Source organism: Wyeomyia smithii, chromosome 1 (genome assembly GCF_029784165.1).
Source record: "Wyeomyia smithii strain HCP4-BCI-WySm-NY-G18 chromosome 1, ASM2978416v1, whole genome shotgun sequence".
NCBI lineage: Eukaryota > Metazoa > Arthropoda > Insecta > Diptera > Culicidae > Wyeomyia > Wyeomyia smithii.
In genome coordinates, this window is record NC_073694.1 from 199,084,154 (window position 1) to 199,108,591 (window position 24,438).

The 24,438-nt window shown below is 40.1% G+C and overlaps 1 protein-coding gene across 1 annotated transcript in view; it reads right to left on the reverse strand.

Annotated features, from left to right (window-relative positions):
- Positions 1–10,935: 10,935 nt before the first annotated feature.
- Positions 10,936–24,438, reverse strand: part of LOC129718959 (uncharacterized) — a 389,511-nt gene continuing 376,008 nt past the window's right edge. Inside the window, exons 13-18 of the mRNA XM_055670225.1 lie at positions 23,968–24,402; positions 23,365–23,521; positions 23,157–23,299; positions 22,850–23,094; positions 22,648–22,769; positions 10,936–13,400 (exon numbers count right to left, since the gene is read on the reverse strand). Coding sequence (XP_055526200.1) covers positions 12,757–13,400; positions 22,648–22,769; positions 22,850–23,094; positions 23,157–23,299; positions 23,365–23,521; positions 23,968–24,402 — 1,746 coding nt within the window. The 3' untranslated portion in view covers positions 10,936–12,756. The remainder of the gene's footprint in view (positions 13,401–22,647; positions 22,770–22,849; positions 23,095–23,156; positions 23,300–23,364; positions 23,522–23,967; positions 24,403–24,438) is intronic.

Below are 24,438 nucleotides of genomic sequence, written 5' to 3' on the forward strand. Positions count from 1 at the left end.
ATTACTCAAATTTGTGCAATTAGCAAACATCAAGAAAATGATATAAAATGTAAAATTTAATATTATACTTTATCCTTTAAGAGCTGAATGACCCCTCAGGTTAAAGGCTCTATAATAAAAATCAATCAATCAATCAAAGTTATTCAAATTTGTAATTCTGTTCGCATATTCAAAGAAGTTTGTTCGCGTTCCAATAGGTTGAAACAATTTCAGCTTGATGCTAGAAGGACGGAAGGTCGATGTACAGTCGCAGTGTTCTGTTTACTTTGATGATACCTATATATATTTGATTTCTGGTCTTCCAGAATCATATCATTTGAGGTTCAGATCAGAGGATGTAATAAATATTACATTAAGCGTCTTAGTACAATAGAACTAGATATTGAGAATATGCAATGTTTCCATTTAATTTAATACATATTTCGGTTATTACTTATAACCATCATCAGTGCCTATGTGGACTGCTGAAAAATAATCTTTTTAAGAGAGAAATTTTCATTTGTTAACCATCAGTTACAGGATTGTTTAGTCAATATCAATTCCAGACATAGGTTTTGTATACTTCTAAAGTAGAATTACGAAGTTACAGGATGAAATTGGGAAGTGGTACACTCTGAGAAAGAAATAACCAACTTTCTCAGAAACGCAATTTGAAAAACGGGAGCAAGTTTACCGTCTCTCGTGATGAGTATAAGATTCTTTATGATGTTAGTTAGATTCTTCAATTTCATCTGGAAAAGAGATAGACACATTAAGACACGTTTTCCTCAGTCTTACGCTATACACTCAGTTTTTTTACGCTGAGAATATGTACCTCGTGAATAAGCACGTTAAATACGCGGAAATCAAATCTGCTTTGAAAAACCACGGTAATTCGAAATCCCGCGTAAGAAACATGGTTGATTCGAAAATGAGCCTAATAATACGCGTTCATTCAAAATAACGCGTAAAAAATATCCTCGTAAAAAACCGCGTAAAAATATTCTGTTTGCATCGCAGAGACGATTCCTGTCACGATTCTGTCGCCGAGATTCCTAAATTTGGATTTTTGAGGTTTTCCATAAGCGATTCGAACAGATTATGTACGTATCGCAGAAACGATTCCTTTCACGATTAATTTGGATTCTGTTGGATTCTTGAGAAGGTTTTCCATATGCGATTCGTATGGATTCTGTCCGTATCGCAGAAACGATTCTTCTCACGATTCGTTGGGATTTTTAAGGATTCTTGAAAAGGTTTCCCATATGCGATTCGAACAGATTATGTACGTATCGCAGAAACGATTCCTCTCACGATTCCGTCACCGAGTTATAGGAATCCTGGGAATTCTTACTCAGGATTCTCAGCGTGTTAGTTAGGGAAGACAGAGGAATATGATTTCGGGATGTGAAAGGAACGTAGTGTCATAAATATTCAGCATGTCACAGAGATTTGAAATTAACCAAACCACTTTTTGTTGATTATGAACGTCAATCTATAGTTACATATCCAATAATACCTGTAACATCATACAGCTTCATCAAAATTAGGTTATTAAATGACGGCACAAGACAGTACCCGAGTATGAAAGAGTCAAGTACATCATGGGATATTTAAAACAGGACTAAAATACTGTACATATTGTGCTCCAACGGAATCTTTCAACTATACTCCGACGTTTAAACTGTACGGATAAAGTGATAATTCACTTGACGAAATATATGAAAATATCACCAGTCAATAACGACATTAAATCATAATATATTATGTCATTGCTTTATAAATACAGATACAGAATAAGATTACACTATTTGTCATTATTTTGAAACATGACGTCAAATTTGATCACCGGTTTTTATTTTAGATGTTTGATGCTGTCCTACAAATTCGCTGAATATATTCAACAGTAGCCAAACCCTTTCATCAACCATGCATTTGTTGATTTGTTTTGAAAGAAGAACAAAACAAATTCCGGAATCGACGTAAAAACCGCGTATTTTCCGAAATTCGTGTTAAAAAGTACTTCATTCACAAAAATTCTTAAACCATTTCCGCTAAAAAATTAAATCGAAAAAGAATAAACAGCAGTGTTATTTTCACCTATGAATTGAGCTGACTATCAAGGAACAATATGAAACGATTAGGCCAAATCAGTGAATATTGAGTCCGATGAGTAAACTCATCGGACACTCTAAATAAGCGATTTGAAAATCTGAACTCCGCGTATAAAAACGCTCGAATTCCGAAATCCGCTTAAAAAAGTTCTTAGTGTGTTTCCTGTTGATACTCTTATACACATGTAAGGCTTACACCACACATTTCAGGTTTAACATCAGGAACAAGGTCTCAATGATGGAACGCGAGGGACAGACTCTTCGTGCGCGAAATTGATCATGTGTGAGGTTATATTGGAGAATCTCAGGGTGATTTGATCTACCCTATAATTAAAGACAGTGGTAATTCGCGGCAAAAAAGTTGAAAATTCGCGGGTGGTAAACTAGATAATATATAGAATTCGCGGTAATTTCTCGGCAACCTTTTTTTTAGAAAACGCTAAATAAAGTTGTTTTTTGGGTAAAAACAATAAAAAAAAACTGTTTTAGTCAATTTAATATACGGTAATTTGACCGTACGATTAAATCATGAATCATGCAGAATGGAATACTGTCAAATTGTCTTCAATCATATTTTGACTCACGCTGCATTCCACATCTACCGAGTTTCCGGGAATCTATGGATATTTATTTGCCAACCGGAAAACCGTAAGAAACCGTCCGCGTTTCGAATACTTACCAAAATTATAATATCAATCTCACTGTTGCGTATTCTTAAATATGCAGAAATGTTTGCTACTTGAACTTAGTAGGTACATCTTTCAACTTCGATTTTGCACACTCTGGAACTCTATCATGCTGGTCTCCAATCATCAAAACCTTTGCCTGAAGAGGATCTAGTAACCGAACCGTTCGAAAACAATTCAACCCAGGCTGATAAAATCTCGTTGTAAGATAGCAGTAGTACTATTCCATCTTATTGGTTGCGTAGGAAAATTCAGTGGGATATTCAACCAATATTCGCGGTGAATAAAAAAATATTCACTGCGAATATTGGCTGAATATTGCACTGAATATGGGCTCTCACACTTCAGGTATTAAAGTTACAGCATTGCACTATTCGACAAACTTGTAGTACTACTTAGGGACTACAAATTTGTCATACATTGTTTCTCAAAATTGTACTTGTGGAGCGAGCTATCGTCGAAAAAGCACCTTAAAATTTAATATGCAACCTTGAGACGTCAGTATTCAGTTATTCTAGGCTTGCTATGACAATTGAAAAGTACGGAGGCAAACTTTTGCACGTGTGAATGTTCTCTGGAGTAGTTCGATATTTTCTCATGGGCCTGTCAAATCGAGGCTTCTATAAGTGAACATTAGGTTGAAAAGAGGGTTACTAGGATTCACTTTAATTATCGTTTTCAAATAAGCGACCCGAAATTTTACTGCACGGTCCACGATGATCAGATGGCTGCGAGGAATGGCCCAATTCCATGGAGGGAAGCACCAGGTAATCGTAATACTTAACCGATGTTTCGGCAAGATAAAGGCTAGATGGTTTCAGTGGGTTCGATTAAATTCAACCCCACTCCCTGAGCTATTTTCTCAGGTGTCTGTGGAATAAATTTGCCCGCCACCTTCAAAAACGAACAAAAAAGGCAATAGTCTGAAAGAATCTGTACTAATTCCGAGGAAGCCACTCGAAAAAGAAAAACTATGCCCTGTAACTGGTTATGGTTCATTACCTTTCGAAAAAAAAAGAAATAAATCACTGTCTCACTTGTAAACCACAAAAAAATATATAATTTTGTTTTAGTAAAAACTTATACTCATCTGTTTTGTTGTTGAATAAAGTTTCTTTACTGCCATTACAAACCAAAACTAGTGCAAAAGCACTTGCTTCTAGTCAATTACACACATAACAAACATAGTACAAAAGTTGCTGCACACGACGGTGGCGTAGTAGGGTAGTTTGGGGTAATTTGGACCCCCTAAGGAAAACTCCTGTTATTTTGTAGCCTGTGTTTTCTATCCCATAAACGTAATGTATAAAAGTAATATGGACCTGTTTTCTATGTTTTCACACAAAAAATCATGATACTGAGGTCAAAAAAGCAAAAAATACGAAATTAAAAATAATGATTTTCGGACATAAAAAAATCGTTTGGGGTGAAATTGTCCGGCTGTTGGGGTAATATGGACAGTGTTTGGGGTTATATGGACAGGGTAAAAAATGTGAGTTTTATAGTATCTCTGGTTGCTTACTACACAGTAGAAGGTGGCATTAGGATTACGGAATGATAATTGCAATTCTTAGGCATTGCACAGTGATTCCACCATTGGCCAAAAAAACCCTTTTCCAATTGTTCGAACTAGAAACTGAGTATGCGTTCGTGCATCGCGCGCGCGTTTGTGAGTGCGCGCGTGTGTGTATGTGTGTGTACATGTGTGTGTGTGTGTGTTTGTGTGTGTGTAAGAAAGGCTTAACGGCATTTTAGGTGAATAACATTTTCTGACATAAGAAATGAGTTCAGCACCCCAAAATTGGCATTATACGCCATTTTCAATCATTTTAGAAAGACTTTAAGGTTTTTTTCAACATTTTTTCAGGAACTCACCATTGTGCGGGGGATTGAAAACACTTTGTGTACGGATAGTTTATCCAAGATTACCTGAAATGCTTTTTAAAGTTCATCTTTTGTACACCGCCGTCTGTTCGTCTGTTTTTGTATGCCCGCGGCATCCAAGAACTTACTTCAAACTCACCTGACCATATTATCCCAAAAAAAACTATCCGTTTTACCCCAAACAGGGTGCCTTACAAAAAACGCAATTTCTTCCACTTTTTTTCCACTATGTTATCGTAACCTTTTATCAAAATGTAGCCCTTCACTAGACAAACACGGCTGCAAAACTAATTAGACTGAAAACATTAAAGAAGTACTCATAAAATCTTAAATACACGTAGCGTAAAACTTACAGCAAAATCAACTTTTGATGTTTCCTTTGTTTACATTGGCACTGCGGTGCACCTATTACAGCAAATCATGAAATTTTTATGTTAGGTAGGGTTTAGTAGTTCAAGGAAAGGATGAAGTAGTACCTGGAACCCAAAATACTTTCCAAGATAAAGCACCTGTCCATTTCACCCCAGGGGTCCAAATTACCCCAAACTACCCTACCACTCACAACACACCTATTCGCTAATTTTCCAAAAAAAAAACGCTTTTAAATTTCGATAGTAAACTGATTTCACGATAACATCCATGTCAAACGAAATATCACACGACCGAAAATTCAGACGATCGATTCATTCTGGCCATCGCTAGCTTCGATCTCTATCGATGACAAATCTGATAAACAAAGTTTATCAGAGACTAGCTGACCCGGCAAACTTCGTCCCGCCCAGTTTGTGTTTAATTAAATAACTATAAACATTCCCAATTCATTGATTCCTTGCGATGTGTTTATAGTCTGCAAATGCACGACGAATCGACCATAGAATATGATCAAAGTCAAAAGACGAATCTAAATGATTGGTTTTATCGGAATGACAACATCCTCGACTTTTGGCTTCTGTACATCACCTTTATCCTGAATATATTCGTATTGGGTGGTATTTGGTCATTTTCAGCTGTTTTTTGGCATCAAACTGACACCGGAAATACCCATATTGGGTGGTATTCAGTTATTTTGGATGATTTCCAGAAACTGAAAGTGGTCATCTTTAAATTCAAAATGGTGTCCAGGGTCAATGTTTGGTGGCTATGCATCATCTCGATTACTCGATTACAGAAATATGCATATTGAGTATTATTCGGTCATTTTCGGCTGTTTCTCAGAAGTTGCCATCTTACAATTCAAAATGGTGCCTGAGGTTAACTTTTAGCTCATTGCTTCATTCTGGTTCCGGAGATACTCATATGGGATGGTATTTGGTTATTTTAGGCCGTTTTTCACAAACCAGAAGTCGCCATCTTGAATTTAAACTGGCATTTGGAGACAATTTTTGGCCCCTGAGTGTCACTCTGGTTGAAGAAACACCCATATTGGGTGTTATTCATAATGATATCTGAGGTCAATTTTTAACTCTGGAAAAACCTGGAAAATCAGGGAATATCAGGGAAAACAAAAAAATATTCAGGGAAAAATTTTTAACCGAGGCGCGATTCTTTTTTAACCGACTCTTAGCGCCAAACCTAATTTTTTCAGCATAAAAGGCTATTTTGGGACCTCTACGATTCGGTTCCATATCCGATTGAATACTTTTTTCACTGGGATTCCAGAGTTGCGTTACTCTACGTTGCACTTTTTTGTGCGGAATGCTGAAAAATATCAGGAAAATTAATTTTATATTTCAGGGAATATCAGGGAAAATCAGGGAATTTCATCTTGAAAATTTTTTCGCCACCCTGTCATATTGTGTGGTGTTTGGTCACTCTAGGCTGTTTTTCAGAAACCGAAAGTCGTCAACTTGGACTTCAAAATGGTGTGTGGTTCCGGAAATACACATATTTAATGGAAATCGGCCATTTTTAGGCTGTTTTCCAAAAACCAGAAGTTGCCATCTTACAGTTCAAAATATTGTCTGAGGTCGATCTGTGGGTCCAGTGCATCATAGCGATTCCGAAAATACCCATACTTGGTGATATTTGGTCACTTCTAGCTGTTTGTCTGAAACCGGAATACACCATCTTGGATTTCAAAATGGCATTTGAAGATATTTTCTGGTCTCTAGTTCCAGATACATTAATATTAGAAACCGGAAGTTTCCATGAGGAATTTTAAAATGGCGTCTTGGCTTCGAGTTTTGGCTCCTGTACATCGACCCGATCATTTCAGGCTGTTTCCCGGAAAACCTGGTTGATATATGTGTTTAATTTGTATGGGAGGCCTCCCTCCCCTTCCAGAGTACAGAGGTGTGTCAAACCACCAGAGAAATTTGTGTATGATTTGTATAAGAGCCCTCCCATCCAGGAATGACAGGGGTGTCGAACCACCATGTAAAAAATTTTTGCTCTGGAAAACCTCAACATGCTAAATTTGGTCTATTTACTTGATTAGTTCTTGAATTGTGAAGAAATATGATTTTCATTTGTATGAACCCGCTCTTTCAATAGAGAGAGGGGTGTCGAACCACTATGGAAACTTATTTTACTCTCAAAAACCTCAACATAACTAATTCGGTTCGATTTACTTGATTATTGCTCGAGATGTGCAAAAATTCGTGTTTCATGTATAGGAAAATTCACCCTTCCAGGAGAGAGAGGAGTGTCAAACCATTATGAACTTATTTGTTAGTCCTAAGAAACATTCACCCGCCAAATCTGGTTCCATTCACTTGATTAGTTTGTGAGTTGTGCAGAAATTTGTGTTTGATTTGAATGGAACCCCTCCTTTTCAGAAGAAGGAGGGGTGTCAAACTAATATGGACATATTTGTAACCACTAAAAGCATTAATCTGTCGAATTTGGTTCCAATTAGTTGGTTAGTTGTCGAGTTGTGCAGAAATTTGTATTTCATTTGTATGGAACCCCTCCCTGCCATAAGAGGAGGGTGTCGAACCATTATGGACATATTTGTTACCTCTAAAAACATTCACATGCCAAATTTGGTTCCATTTTCTTGGTTAGTTTTTGAGATGTGCGAAATTTGTGTTTCATTTGCATGGAACCCCTCCCTTATAGAAAAGGGAGGGGTGTTAAACCATTATGAACTTATTTGTTACTACTAAAAACTTCCACATGCCAAATTTCGTTCCATTTACTTGGTTACTTTTCGAGATGTGCAGAAATTTGTTTTTCATTTGTATGGGACCCCTCCCTTCCAGAAAAGGGAGAGGTCTCGAACTATCTTAGTCACCTTTCTCGGCCCTAAAACTCTTATACACAAAATTTCACCGTTTCTTCACTAGTTTGCGACTAGCACGAACGCCGGGATGAGCTATATCATGAAACATTTTTATTACTTGCCTGCGGAATGATTTTGGGATGAACGGACGCGCACATTGTTTCTCCGTTTGCAGTTTTCAAAGGCTTGCTTTGCCTCGTCGTTCCAGTCAAGCTTTCGTGAGTCGTTTTTTTCGGTTACCGGGTATCAGTTTTTGTAAGGCAATTTGCTGGTCTGCAGCGTGTGGGATAAATCGTTTGTATCCATTTACCAGCGCCAAAAAACGTCGAAGTTCCTTTACTGTACTTGGTAGTATGAACTCTTCCAAGGTCCGTACTCGCTCAGGAAGAGGTCGTAGACCACTACTGTTGATAAGGTAACCCAAAAACTCTATTTCTCGTTGCGCGAATCGACTTTTTGCAAGGTTGATTACTAAACCGTTGTTCCGTAATCGTTCCAGCACACATTCCAAATGTTTGCGATGTTCTTCGTTTGACGATGAAGCGATACAGATATCGTCTACAAAAAACAATTACAAAATCAAGATCACCAAAAATCTTGTGCATGAAGCGCTGGAAGGTCTGTGAGGCATTACATAGACCAAACTGCATTTTAGTGAATTCATACAAACCGAAAGGTGTGATTACTGCTGTTTTTTCGAAGTCCTTTTCTTCCACGGGAATTTGGTGGTAGGCTCGTTCCAAATCCAACGTGGTGAAAATAGACTTGCCATGCAACACATTTAGTAAATCGTGAATGTGGGGCACTGGGTATCGGTCCGGCACAGTGACAGCGTTTAATCGTCTGTAATCGCCTACGAATCTCCATTGACCGTTTTTTCAGGTACACAGTGGAGCGGACTTGCCCAAGAGCTGCTTGAGCGACGACATATTCCTAACTCCGACATGATCGCGAATTCGTTTTTTGCAGCCTGCAACTTATCTGGTGGCAGGCGTCGGGCTTTGCATGACAATGATGGTCCTTTAGTTTGGATATGATGTGTTACGTCGTGTTGAACCTGTGACCGAAGTGTGGAAGGAACCGTTACTTCACGATATTTTGTCAGTATATCACGAAAAGGGTGATCTTTGACTATTGTACTGACACTACACAGCGTGCTTTGAGTTATACTTCCTAACGCATGAAGTTTTGTTATTGAATCGGTTAAGCAATGACGTTTAAGATCGACGACAATTCCGAAATGTGCCAGAAAGTCAGCACCGATTATAGCAATACTCACATCAGCAATGATAAAGTTCCAAGCAAATCTCCGTCGAAGGCCTAAGTCAGTGGTAACAAACCGACTTCCGAATGTGTTGATTACGCTTCCGTTAGCTGTATGTAGTTTCCACGGTGCAGAAGTTTCCTTTTTTTCCCTGGATGTTGCCGGTATTATTGACAAGTCTGAACCAGTGTCTATTAGAAAGCGTTTATTTGCTGTCCGATCGTAAATAATTAAACGGCTACTGTTTTGGAACGTTCCCTCCTCCGCCGTAAGAGGTAGAACGGATTTTAGTTTTTTGAGCTTGAGAAACGACATGGAGAGCGGCACTGTCGAGCAGCAGCTCGGAATTTGCGATGATACCAACAAATGTCTGGTTGCGCATCATTTCGTCTACGAGAGGTAGAACGACTGCGTTCACGATTCGGACCAATTTTCAATTGTCGAATTTCCCCTGCAAGGGCGGCAATCTGTGCTTCCAGCTCTTGCATGTACGATGGTGGTGCCGTGTCGCTCATTTTATCGGCCATTTCTGCAAGTTTCTCCAAACTAACTTCACAAATAGATAAGACTCATTCTCATCAACTCTTCGTTTACATTTAGATCCGCCGCAAGTTCTTGCATTTTTGCGAGAAGATGTGAAGGACGCATGTCGCCTAAGTCGCAAGAATTAAGAAGTTTCTCGAATTTTTCCCGCGCGGAAAGCTCGAAGCGTGAAATTAATCGATCTTTAATGGCTTGGTATTTCAGCTCTTTCGGAGGATTTGCCACCAAGACAGAAATATGGCGCAGGACAGTCTGATCGACCTTAGCCAAAATGTGGTAAAATTTTGTTTGGTCGTTATTTATCCCAGCGAGAGCAAACTGTGCCTCTGCCTGGGCGAACCACATTAATGGATCAGCTTTCCAAAATTCTGGCAGTTTTACCGATATTGCAGCGGTAGTTGAAACCAGAGGCTCGTTTTTTTGTGACATTTTTTCGTTTCAAAGATGGCGTCCTAATACGCTGTTTGCGATTTCGTACTTTCTTCTTTGTTGTGTGCACCACAACGCTTACTAATTCCCCAAATAATCAAACTTGCACAAAACAATTAAACAATCTTCCCAGAATATAATTAATATGTTTTAAATGTATGTTTTTAAATGTAAAAACTCGCAAGTTTAATGCAATCAAAATAAAAAAAGAAAAAAACAAAAATAAATGCATTCTAAGTTTTTTGAAAGTTTTCATATATCACTGTTTATCCAGAAACTAGGAAAATCCAAAGGAGAGAAGTGTAACAATCTAACAAAGTGGTTGTTAAATTTATGGTGTCAAAGTTTTAAGTTAACTTAAAAACAGAATGCGAGAGATGGCATTGGTGCCAGTTCTCGCATCGTTCTTGGTGGTTGTCTCAAGAATAAAGATTGACGGAAAGAAGTGCGAAATTTGCTTTTTGCTGTGACTCATGACACCGTGGCTGTATGAAATGTTAAAATATGGTTGGTTTTTACATTTCATTTCATATCATTTACTCAACAGAATTCCAAGTTTCCTAGATTTTTTTACGAAAAATTATGTTAATATATTTTTCTAAAGAAATTCTTTCATTCAATTTTTACTATAAATTACCTGATTGAATTATTTGTTCAACATCTAGATAAAAGGACAAAAAAATATATGAACTCTAGTAATTAACGATCAAAAACTTAATATCTTACCTTCAATAAAGCTTTAACTAGATCGGACTATCGGACACGTTAGAAACGGAACTCTCCAGGACCATCCGTACAAAACCACCGCACCAGTCTATAATTCAGAGTTGAATTTATTTTTCTGCTTTTGCCATCATGTTAGAATAGACGTGACTAATAATCGAACTTGCTTTGCATTTTTTTTTTTGCTAGAGAATTTTTGATTCGTTTTGTTTCTGGCTTTTAGATTGGCATAAGTTTTTTTTTTGTTTTGCTTCAATAAATTACGGCTTTATCCAATTATGTACAACGGGAATTTCGATTTAATAAAATTTGTTTCTTACAAAATCCAATAAATGTACAAACAATGGAGAAATTCTAGCTACGCAGTCATTCTACTACCACAACACCAGCCACTTTTGTGTTTGTCTGTTCTTCCGTATGCTTCTCTCAACACTCGATTCGATTCCGCGCGTTAATTTTACCTTCTTATCGTTTTTTTCTCATATAGTGGAACAGAATAATACCGTACAACAAAAATCAACCAGATTAGATGCTATTTTTTACTCATCTAACACGTCATCTACACGAATCAACCATGCGCTTCGAGATGAGTCGGGTGACAGCATAAGTCCAAAATTGTAATCAATGTTCATTTGTATTTTGTTTAAAAGTCATAATTCAATTACTGCTGAAACCCTGTCTCCCTCTCACTCTGTTTTTCTCTGTCTCTCTTTCTCGTCGAGTTTTGCGATTGTTTAGCTTACAGTATCTAGCGGATTATTGATTTTCTCGTTTTCGTTATCACACCAAGATTTCTATAGATGCTACCGGAAAAAAAGAACATTTCACTATTAGAGAGCTTCACTAAACGGAGCTGATATTTGTGTTTCCAATTGCATTAAACGATTATTTTGGGATGCGAATTTATCCTGGAAGAAGTTTAATTTTTATTTTCACTTCATTTACGTTCGAAAGGAGCTGAGAGTTACTAACTTCAAATAGCGCTAAATATTTCTTACTATTCGTATAGATTTGAATATTTACACAATTGTTCTACTAGATTTCGATTTTCATATTGAAGCCGTGCTTGATTTGGCCGATTTAAAATGACTATTGATTTGGTTTCTATTTACAAAAAAAAAACGCAATCGTTTTTTTTCAGCATATTTTTCTAAATTCTGTTATTGCTTATTACTTCTTTCCATGAAACTAGCAGAAACTTAAATTTTCTGCTCATCTGCAGAAGGGAACGAAACAAAAAGTTCAACATTGCATGAACGAAAGTGCATCGGGTTTTGTAAACCACAGCGGACAGAACGGACTTGCTTCTATTTGTACACAAAATCTCCCGCAAACTATCGTAATGATTTGTACCTGACGGGCCTATCGACACCCAGATTACTTTACACAACAGAGAATCTTTACACAAATTTACACACGGTATCAGGTTAACAAAGAGAAAACGAAGTTTTCTATGAACAAAAAATCATATCACAAATTGTTGTTTTACGTTGCTATCGATTCATTGTGTTTTGCTTAGGCAAGTCTAAATTTGGAAGCAAATGAAACCATTAAGCCAAAACGTTCGCTGCACCAAAGAAGAGCAACAGAAAATTTAATTTAATAACAATCTCGACTGCGCCCTTTTAGGGACATTCGAACTGTGGCCATTTTCTCCCTTAGGTAGTAAAAATGAAGCCGATTTACGTCAGTTTCTCCCCTTAAAAAACACATCTTAAAAGTACTACATTTATCAACAACAACTCTCTACGTCGATTCGTCTTTTGGTTTTGTTTGGCAGTTACGCTGTTTGTGATGAAATTTTCACTACTCACCCATAACATATAACGTCTGGCTATCGGTCACCCCCTCCTCCGCCCACCTCTTCCTGCTCGACATTTATCGCTCGCCAGTGACCAGCAGAAACTGCCGCTAAAGATTATTCTTGATCGGTCCGGACGACAGACTGCTGCTGCTAACACCCGAATCGCTGGACTTTTCGCTCAACGCTCCCCCTCCTCCGCCGCTTCCACCACTGCTTCGTATCGTCATATCGTCTCCTCCACCGGTGCCGTTACCGCCACCCCCCAGCAGACCACCCTTCTTGGTAGCGCGGTTCATCGTTTTGACGCCGCTACCACCGAGAACGAACTTCGAGTCGTCCTTGAACCGTCGGGATCCCTCCACTCGCTTTAGAATTTCATTCGAACATTGCGCCACCACCGAATCCAGATTGTTCGTATCCGTATCGGACAAACTGCTGCCATGGTGCTGAATCTGAAGGTGTTGTTGCTGCTGTTGCTGTTGTAGCTGCTGCTGCTGTTGCTGTTGCTGCTGGTGATGCTGGAGCAGCAGGTGATTCGGTTGGCCTGCGGTGCTGCTGTTCTGCGTCGACTGCGGCACTGGAGAACCCTCGTAACAGCCCGAATCGCGAGGGAAGTGCCGCCGTCCAAAAGGGGACGTCTGGTGGTGGTGATGGTGGTGATGCTGCCCCGCCGTGCCTTTACCGCCGTGGTTCAACCGGAGGCCTTCGTCGTTCTCCGAGCTGGAACCGGCCACTTCACCCTCCGAGGTCGCTGTGGGGAGAAGACAGAAAGAATTATTTTTTTAGCTTTTTTTGCGATTTATTGTTTTTGCAAAATTTGCCGATTGGAAAACCGAAGAAATAATAAAATGTAGGCTCTATAATAGGCTGTCCCAAAAAAAAAATTGATGTTGAAAAAGTCAAGGTGCTCAGCCCTAAATTGAAAGATAATGTTATTTATAGCATTTTTGTAGAACATTTCGACTTTCTAAAAAATCGTTTTCAGGTTGCCCAAACGTGATTTATGAAAAAATGACCTTTTCAAGCTACAAAACCACTCTTCTGCACTTTTTTCAAATCTGTTCGATTCCTAAATTTTTCCATATATTTTTTTATTTTTGTGGGGTTGTGGGTTTGAATATTTTGCATGGTTTGGTTCAGCATCGTTTTCAATTATTTGACTCATAGAGCCCATTGAACATGACAAAAAAGTGATTTTTTCTCATAAATTGTTGATAAAACACTTACAAATAAAAAAAAATTTGATCAAGAACTGAAATTTTCATTGCAAAGCGGGATTGACGACGAAAATTTACATGGAAAAAGATTCTTGATATCTTATCGGGGGGCTGAGATCAGAGGCGACGCGTGACCAAGTGGGCTACCTGTTCAATCAACATTTGCAACACTAAAACAATAGTATTGTGATAACAATTTTAAAATTTTTTTTTTCTCTACATTTATCTATATGGCAATGAAATCTATTATGACCGCGAATTTTTCGATAATTTTCTCGTAGAATAATGACATCTGCATCATTTCATAAAGGGAATCTTTTTCCACGTTTATCACATCATGATTCTCAATGATCGGTTTTAGTCGTAAATAACTCTTGATCCGTTGAAGAACTGATAAAGCTCGCTCGACGGATGCCGTTGTGTTATGCAATGCCACTATCATTTCTCCAGCCTAAGCGTTTCAGTTTTTGCAGGTTATGTCCAACGATAATTGAAATAATGTTTATAATATTTTTGCCTTTAAACTCTTCGCATGAGTAAAAAACCTATCTTTGTTTATCGAATTTTAGTTCAATGCTAAAGCGTTTCCTTTGATGATGTTAAAAATTTGATCTAAAAAGTAAGCAGCGCGTAAGAAGACAAACATGTACTATGCGGACTATACGAGGTTCAAGTTTTCGAATGAACAAAATGGATGTAAAGGTTCGAATGAAACTATACATCGACGAAAGAACACCATCGCACTGACATTGAATTTTTGCGGCCACGTGGTCTCTCTCAAATTTCAATGACGTCGAGAGAAGAAACAGAAAGCCATAACGAAACAGATTAACAGACTTTGAAGAGAGGTGGTGTGTAATAAATATTTCTCTCTTTGCCATCGGTTTTGATCAGCAGAAAGTTTGAACCAAAAATGTCATTTTTACGCAAGGCGTCGCATTAGTAGTGGTGAGCATAACTGACGGCGTCTACGCTGCCGCACTTGAAGGTGCAGAGAAGTGTTGAACGACGGTTAGTTCAGATGAAAGTTCTGAGCAAACGGTAGTCATTATTGCGTGTGGGTTGCGTTGCGTGTGAGTTGTATGCCGTAGTCTGAAGTGTAGCCCATCAGGTTACATTCTTCATGGCGCATAAATTTTCACTTTGTTGAAAATAAAATAAGGATGTTCGGGATAACATTGAAATTATAAATAAATTACCTTCGAAGTTTTTTCATCCACTCTACAAATGTGAAAAAATCACTTTTCTGAGATTGTCTACCTGTCCTATGAACAGTTTGAACAGGTGGACGAGACGCCTCTGGTTGAGATATTGGCGTTTTTACATGTGATGGAAAACTATGCATTTTCTCAAAAATGCCATTAACGCTCAATATCTCCATTGCACAGTGTTTTTTGCCGTTTGTGCGTATAATTTCCTAAATAGTGATTCAAATGTTGATTATAGCCATAAGGTATGTTCGGAAAAGTTTCAGCATATTCAAAAATGCATCTTTTAATGTAGAAAGATGGGTGATCAATCCACCAATGAGTGAGATAAAAAATTTACTTTTTAATCAGAATAAGATAGCCGCAAGGAGTCTTCGACAAAGTTTTAGGTTATCTGAAAACAAGAAACTTTACCGAAGACATTATGTTTCTATCACTTACATATTACGAGCAACATTGAGTTTTCTATTAGAAGGCACTAAAAATCACAATTTTCGTTCTAACTTTTTCCGTAGATTTTTCCGAATTTTTAAACCTTCTACTAAGTTATCAGCCATCTAAAATTGCATTTATTTTCTGAACATTGTTATTTTTTATCTCTTAAAATGAAACAGTTATTTAACATATTTGTTAAAATGCATAGTTTTCCATCACATAGAAAAAATGCCAATATCTCAGTTCCCCGATAAGATATCAAATATCTTTTTTCATGTAAATTTTCGTCGTAAATCCCGCTTTGCAATGAAAATTTCAGTTCTTGATCAACAATTTTTTTTATTTGTGTTTTGAAGGGTTTTATCTAAAAATTATTAGGAAAAATATATTTTTTGTGATGTTGCAATGATGAATGCAATGCTTAACTGAAGTATGCAAAATATTCAAAAAACAATTGCACAAAAATAAAAAAAATATGGAAAAATTCAGGAATCGAACAAAATTGAGAAAAGTGCAAAAGAGTGATTTTGTGGCTTAAAAAAGTCATTTTTTCATTAATCACGTTTGGGCAACCTAAAAACATTTATTTAGAAAGTCAAAATGTTCTACAAAAATGCTATAAATAACATTATCTTTCAATTTAGGGCTGAGCACCTTGACTTTTTCAACATCGATTTTTTTTGGGACACCCTACTCTATAAGTTCGATAATATTTTTTAACAGTTGAGAAGAAAAAACAGTTATGATGATAATTCCCGAAATTTTCTACCTGGGTTTAAGTTTATCCTGCTACCTGGTCAACTAAACTGTTATTTAAGGCAATTTTTGATACCTGTAAGTAGGTCTGTAGTATCATTTTCCGTCTTTTATCTACTCCGTTGTCTCGATATCGATTTAGTACTTTTGGCAGCCAAATCAGGCAAAACTTGACAGGTCCGTTGTAAGCTTCAGTGTATGGAAGATCACGTTTTTTAGGCACTCCTACATGTACATTTTGGAATTCATCACGAAAACTTAGGTTTTTGATCTGCAGCTGTAAATGTGTTCTCGCAATTTCAAATTTATGATCCGAATGGTTTTGTAAAGTAACTCTCTGAACAGGAGCTTCATGTATGCGTTTCAACTTTAGAGAATAAACGCTGAACCAGCCAAACTGAACGATTAGTTTTACATATTTGGTGATAATTTTTTTTCTGGAAAAATTGAACCATCTGTACGCGTAAATATTGAATGAAAAGGCAAAAAAGTGTGCAAAAGTGCCCAGTAACTCCTATCCCTACATCCACGTGGTAACGATTGGGATACGAGCAACTAAGGGAAGATTTCCCTATGTTAGGGGCGGCGAACAACAGAGTCTGTTCCGGAGCGAGAGGCTGAATTACGAAATGCGGTGCCTCGCCAGCTACACCAAAGACGGCAGCCTCGTCGTGAGACTAGGCATCCCTAGTTAAGCAGTTTAGCCGAAATGAATACTACGAACAATCAAGAATTGAATATGGACCGGAGCAATCGGCAACGACCTAGGCGACGAAATAAGGACGACAATTGGAAGCTCGGTACATGGAACTATAGATCGCTGAACACCCCAGGAGGCGACCAGATTCTGCTTGATCAGGTAGAACCCCGCCACTTCGACATCGTTGCGCTTCAGAAGCTTTGCCGGAAAGGAGAGAAGGTACGGAGGATTTGTAGCCGCAGGTCACAGTACTACCAGAGCGACGGCAAAACCAATGAGCTGGGTACCGACATTATATTGCTAGGCAGGATGCAGAGTCGTGTATTCAGATGGCAGGCGATCAGCGACAGGTTCGATATCGACGGCCGGTTCTTCTCAGACATAATAAACGTACGCACCAATCGCGGTGCGGATTTTTGCTCGGAGCACTACCGAGTAGGTATCTTTGCACTTAAAACTGTCGACCGTATACCATGCGAGACATCGCCGAATCCCGCGACTCAACATTAACTCGACAGCTCGAAGCGGTACTCACTCGACTGATCAAGGCCACCATGGCGCATGTGATGTGCTACGTGCGTGTTTCGGGAATACTCTCGAGTTCCTTAGAATCGCGCAGAGGGTTAAGGCAAGGTGATGAACTTTTCTGTCTGCTGTTTAACATCGCCCTTGAAGGTGTGATTCGAAGGGAGGGCATTGACACAAGGGGCACGATTTACAAAAGGTCTGCTCAACTTCTGAGCTTCGCGGATGACTTTGACAGTGTCATGACACGTAACTTTGCGACGGAAACTTACGCCGGATTGAAAGCCGAAGCCGGACGAATCGGACAGCGAATAAATGCGTCAAGAAGAGCAACATCAGTCTCCCAACTCAAGTCTCTGTGTGACGTCACACCCCGCGCAGAAATACCCAATGTACCGTCACACAGGATTTTGTCATACGGTACATATTATTCGAGAAAATAACAGGTAGAAAATAACCGGTACTCCAGCACCTTGGAGTACCGGTAGAAAACAACCGGTACTCCAAGGTGCTCGCGCGCGCCGGTTAAAAGTGCTCATGCTCATGCTTTTGTATTAAACTTAAGTCCGCAACAGGGACGGGTCGAGGAATATCCAACTAGATATGTGGTAACCAAAGATTGAAGGGGAAAAACCTCTCGCTCTGAGTCACACATAGGTTAGTATTTAAGCTTTATGGGTAAATAAAAAATCTTAATATTATTCCGTGCGCCGTGCCGGGCACGTCAGGATCGAAAAGTCCTGTTAGCATAACGCTACATCTGTAGACGGCGATGAACTTAAGCTGGTCGAGGAGCGTCACTGGTGTGCGCCGACAACAACACCAGCAAAGAGATCCAGAAACGCATCCAGCCTGGAAATAGTGCCTACTTTTCACTTCGGAAGACACTTCGATCGAGTTGAGTGTGACGATGCACGAAATTGACGCTGTACAAAACCCTGATAAGACGCGTAGTCCTCAATGGAATCAAGACAACAACACTTCTCGTGGAGGACCTTAACACCTTTGGAGTATTCAAATGAAAGGTGCTGCGGACTATCTATGGTGGAGTATAGACGGACGACGGAGAATGGCTACGGCGCATGAACCACGAGCTGTACGCGCTACTTGGAGAGAACTCCATTGCAAGGATGCCGGACGACAACCTTGCGAAATCAGTTCTCTCCAGCAACCCTGCCGGCACCAGAAGAAGAGGGGTGCAGCGTGCACAACGGCTCGACCAGATCAAAGGAGACTTGCGGGTGATAAAACGCCTGGAGAACTGGCGGAATACAGCCTAAAACCGAGCAACATGGCGACAACTTCTTGATACAGCACGAGCCACCACGGCTCTCGTCTGAATGGTACGGTAAGGTATAAATGTCGCTTTCAGACCGCGCGGGATTATGGCCTGCCAGACGAGGTATTTTTCGGGAACTTCGATAGTTTAATGGTTTCTAAAACGTCAGCCACCTTCACTTTTCCTTATGCGGTATAAAACTCCTGTCCTGGAAGCTGCTTGAAGTCGGCCTTCACATAAGTTTCGTCGTCTATGACGACACAGTCGAACTTTGGGAGCAGATTCGTATACAGCTTTCGGAACCGCTGCTTTGCTGCCGTATTCAAGGTTCACCACTTTAACCTTCTTAAACGTCGACAACTTGGCTCGTTCCTTGGCCCGCTGCACAGTAGTATGGGCGAAATTGAGCTTACCAGCGTCGTCCCGAAAGGAGAGGTTAAGATTCCGCTTATATTTCGCCACCACCTTTTTCGTCGTCGCTGCCACGTCCGGATTGCGATTACTGCTGCTTCCAGGCATCCTGGCGGTCGACACACACTCCCCGAACACTTTTATAACGTTTTTCACAATCGATTTGGTCGCATCCAGCGATTATGTCAACTGGGCGTTCGAGAACGATGGACTCTCTTGCTGCGTAAGCAAAATTTTGACATGCTGCTCCTGTTGCTTGGACGTCATTTTGAAAACTAGAGAACAAACAGTGGAAATTCATCATAGCAACCATTGTACATACCCTCAACTTTCAAATGCAGCATTTCAGGTTTTTTTAAACGCTTTTTTAACAGACCTGGGGTAACAGCACCGGTTTTGGCCATGAACGGTTTTGCTGATGCTGGGAAGGATCCCAAATTGGTTTGCTAGTCTGTCTCGGCTACGCCGGCACACTCGTTGCAGACACGGACGAGCTTTGCTACTTTCATCGATACCGCGGGTGCTCTTTGTGTAGTTTCTGGAGTGCGAAGTTCCTGTATGCCGGCAGAACCACTAATCTGTTGCCGTACATGATGCATCTGGCCACGATGGAGAGATATTCCCGACGCTGGTGTTCCACGATTAGACTATCGAGATAGAACATCTGCGTGACCGAAGCTGTCCATAGAGATATAGCGAAGAGTTAGGCCTTACCGTTGAAGCTTGTTGCAAGATGCGAAAGTCCTTTTTCGTGCCAAAAAATGTAGAAGAGGCTTTCATAGACCCATCAGCGAACCGATAGGTAATGCAGGCGTGGTTGGGTTGTAGTGTGTCAGCAGCAGAAGTGACTGGAGAATTTCCCGGATATGGTGGAATGATTCCTGGGTACTAAGCGGTCCAATAGTGTAAAGGGTACGAATCTCCTTCACATATTTCTCATAACAATATATGGCTCCTGGATACGACCGTAGTGTAGGTACAACGGGTCATGCGGAGATGGCAAATTTATTATCGCCACCACCTTATCCGGGTCATATCTAATGCATTAAGGCAATAATATTTCACCTGGCATATGTTGAAACCACACTTTTATATGCGCACAGTAAGCTCAAAATTTTGGAGGCGAGCAAACACTCGATGACGGTTTCGTTAGTGTTCTTCTTTGGTCCGCTCACCTACCAAGATGTCATCCAACTATCCAGTGTTACATTCTAGCAGCAAGTAATTCCTCCTCTACAATAGTCTCCATGCTTTACAAGTCATTTAATCGACTGCAGATTGTTTTGTAGAACCAGCTGGACCGGAGTGTTGTTGTACAGGACCAATTCCGAGGTGACTCCTTGTGGGAGTTGAGAACGGAGGTCTGCAACGTATTGGCTGGCTGGATCAGAAATTTGTTTGCCGAACTATGTGATAGACTGGTTCCACGAATTCGTCATATTCATTAGATCGTTTCCCAAAATATTGAAATTTACGTTAGGAGCAGCTACGTAACAAATATCGTCTCTTGTGATCTTGTGGAAGGTGATGCTGCACTGGAGTTATGAAGCGAGTTCTAGAGGATCCCCAGATGCTGGCTAGATCAACTGCAGTCGAAGGGCTACGCGGTTCAGTTGTACATCAATGAGTTTTCTCACCTGGCTAATCCTACTGAACCGAACCAAGTATTTCGCTTCGTTGAGCTCTCTGTTTTGCTCCAACAAAGTTTGTGGTTTCCCATTTGACAAATGAAATTACGGATTGTCATAAGTTATGACTCATAACACATAACAACGCTCGAGCTGTGAGGCAAGTGGCGAGCCCATCGCTTTTTAACCCGACGACCAATGACGACTGCGTATGGTCCAAGCAAATCAATTCCGATCATACGAATTTTCTGACGGATCTCATGATTTTGGTATTTTCGTGGTAATGTGCGATAATGAATGTGGTGATGTGGTGTCGTGGGGAATTAATACAGGTTGTTTAGCGTCTTCGTTTGCATAATGGCAAGCTCTTTTACGGACCGGCTGCATGTACCTGATTAACTTGTTGTGCGAGTCCGTCGAAACCCTCACCAACATGTCGTCGACGTAGTGGCGTTTTTGAATTATTTCAGCAACATCTGGGTACATAGAGTGTTCGGCTTTTAAACCAGTTTCGCAAACCAGTCACAAAGTTGATCTGAATCTTTCAAAAGAAACTGTGTAACTGAGTGGTTTTAGAAGACACGACCGCAAGTTGAACGTAGAATAACGACAGCCTGTCCTATGTTAATATATTTGCAACGATATCAATTCAATGATGTGAAGCGGTAAATTTCAGTGATAATTCTCTTTTTTATGAACTACTTGGTAACCTTGAACAAAAGCGTTGATTTTGGCTTGCCAATTACCGATGACACGGAATGATCCCCTTCGCACACATTGCAAGTAACCAAACAATACATAATGATCATACACATACGCTATTGATACACTCACAGCTTTAAGCAATAGCCAAATGGTTTAAAGCAAACGCGACGCGACAAATCCGGAAAAAATATCAACTTGTCCGGAGTCCGGACATGTTCAACAATGCTGTGAGGTGCTGCGGTTCGCCGGTTGGTCCGTCTGCTGAGGAACGCTTCGATTGAATGAATCACCTGCTCAGCCTTGCTGCGCGGTGAAATCAGCTGTTTCTCTACCGGCTGCTAGTCGAGCCTGCTAGCTTTTTTAGGTGACTATGAGAATTAAACTTAAGACGGGTCTTTGTAGACTAGAGTGAGTAAAACAACAACAACAACAAATCGGTTATAAAGTCAAATCGATTCTATACTCAGCGTCGGCAGTGTTGAAGAAGAAGGCCTTGTTTCAGCACTGATTGGTTCAACAAGACTCTACATTTTTCAATAGTACAATAGGTAGCATCACAAAGTCATAAGTTTCCGCATTTTGGTAATTTTTGGAATTCAGATTAGAAAGGCGAAAAAACTGCATTCAAGGACCAAATAAGACCCCAAAATGTTGAGCTCTGAATGACTTAGAAAACACATCCAAATGCTATTACAGACCAAAAGAGACAACGATGAAATCAATTGAGCTCAGAATGGCTTCAAACAACCGTAAAAGACAAAAAAATGCTTCCAAATTGAACTTTTTCATATATCTGAATAAATAGTGATTTATTTTACCTTGATGACAAAATATAAACTGAAAATAATAAATTACAATGGATGAAAAATGGAAAAAACGTAAAAAAAAATTAAAGAATTTTTCATACTGACAGTTTTTTTAAACGAGAAATCTTTAGAATGATCTTTTTTTTTTGTTTACGAAAAGTTTATCGCATTTTAATGGAAAGCATCAAAACTTAATCAAAGAGTTTTCTTTAAATTTTTCTTTCACCGTGAAATTTTTTTTTTTTGCTTATTACGTAGAGCGATAGTTATCTATGCTTGATCCCATGAGTTAAGCAATTTCTCCCTAAAAAACAAAAAGTGTACTCACAGTCTAAATCATGCAAAAGTTGCACAGCGGCGAGCAGTTTAGCTCGATGTTCTGTATTGCCTATGCCCAAATAATCCAGATCGGACGGTTCGAGTTCCTTGAACAACTCCAAATCTTCATACCTGTTGATTATCAATAGAAGGTGAACATCATTTATAAATAGATTATAAATCCCAATCAGCAACTTTTGTTTCCAACTCACCCATTCAGTACGAACACCGAGGTGTACTCTTTTAGTCCTATCCGTAGCAGCAGTTCTTCCACGCTGGTCGGACAGCTCGTTGGTAACCGGTTTCGACTGAGCAGTTTGCCGGAATTGTACGGCTTGACAGGATGGTCCGGCAGTACTTCGACACTGATGAACTTAAAGTGGCCAAGACGACCATTCGCGTAACCTCGCCACACGCCAGATGCGTTCATCGAAAGCACGTCTATGATATCACCTTTCTGTGTACGAAATTCAATGTTAAAAGGCTATTTTTCCTCGATATCACTTTTTAAAGCCTTACCTTAAACCTGAGGGCTTCCTTATCGTACGGATTTGGGTTGCTATCGATTAGTGCGAGCGCCCGGCAGATGGGAATTACGGTTGTGCGGTCCTCCGCCGACAGGGAACTATGGGGACTTCCAGGTCGTACCAGTGCTTGAGTGCCTGAGTGCGAGGTAACAAACCATTGAAACACCGGTTGAAAGAAACAGTAGTTAAAGTTTACTCACTTGATCCGGACGCACTGGGCAAACTTTCCACCGAACTGGCCGAATGCTGGAACGTCGTCTGGTCACTGATGCTATCGAAACAGTTGCTATAATCTCTATTATTCCGGCTGCCGGAATTCAGCAGATGGTCCTTTGGCGATGTCCTAGTGTCATTGGACTGCGAAAAGTGTTTAAAAAGATTAGTGCACGTTATTCTTCTGTACACGCCGTAATTGGTCGGAAGTAATTAAGTGACCTAGTTCTGGGCAATCAGTGCGAGTCTCCGACTCTCGTGAGGAACCAGAAAGTAAAAAAGAGAAAATTTGCATTGCGAAGCAGCAAGAAGATGATGAAAAATTCTTTACCCTCATCGCAGGCAACAGCTGCCAGTTGGAGTGGAAGAAAAGTCCCACGGGAAAATTCATTATTCCACTGTGAAGCTGTCGGTGCAAAAGGAAAAAATTCCAGAAGCTTGCCTCGGGCGCGGATAATCGTTTGAACGAGAACGCATAAAGAAATCAAACTTTGAATAATAAAAAAGCGCTACAAGTCAAATATTACGATAAGTACCAAACTGGGAGAGGGACAGAAACAGAAAGAAAAACGTTGCGTATAGCTACTTACATGATGTACTAAAGCTATCTGTTGACTTATCGTTAGGTTTTTATTGTGCGAAACCGTCAGCGCGAGCGACGATGATAGATTGTTCCGGTTCTTGGCCGCCTTCAGGTTCTTGAGATTATTGACTCCATTCTTTGTACTACCGCTGCCACCACCGACTCCCAATCCTCCTCCTCCTCCTCCACTGCCGCTGTTTCCACCCCCGGAGCCATTACTCCCGCCGGACAAGGGCAAACCACCGGTCCCACTGTGACCACTGCCCACGGAGCTTCCACCGCCGCCGCCGCCGTTTTGCACTTGGTCCACTTTAAGCTGCAGCTGCTTCTGCAGCAGAATGTCGTCGTACTCCGAGGACGGCGTCGGCGAGGGCGATGGAGATTCGTCGCCCAGGCCACCGCTCAGGGTGCGATAACGGGCAGTGCAATTATTTGTGCCAATCTAGAGTGAAGAAAAGTGAGACACAGAAAAGGATTT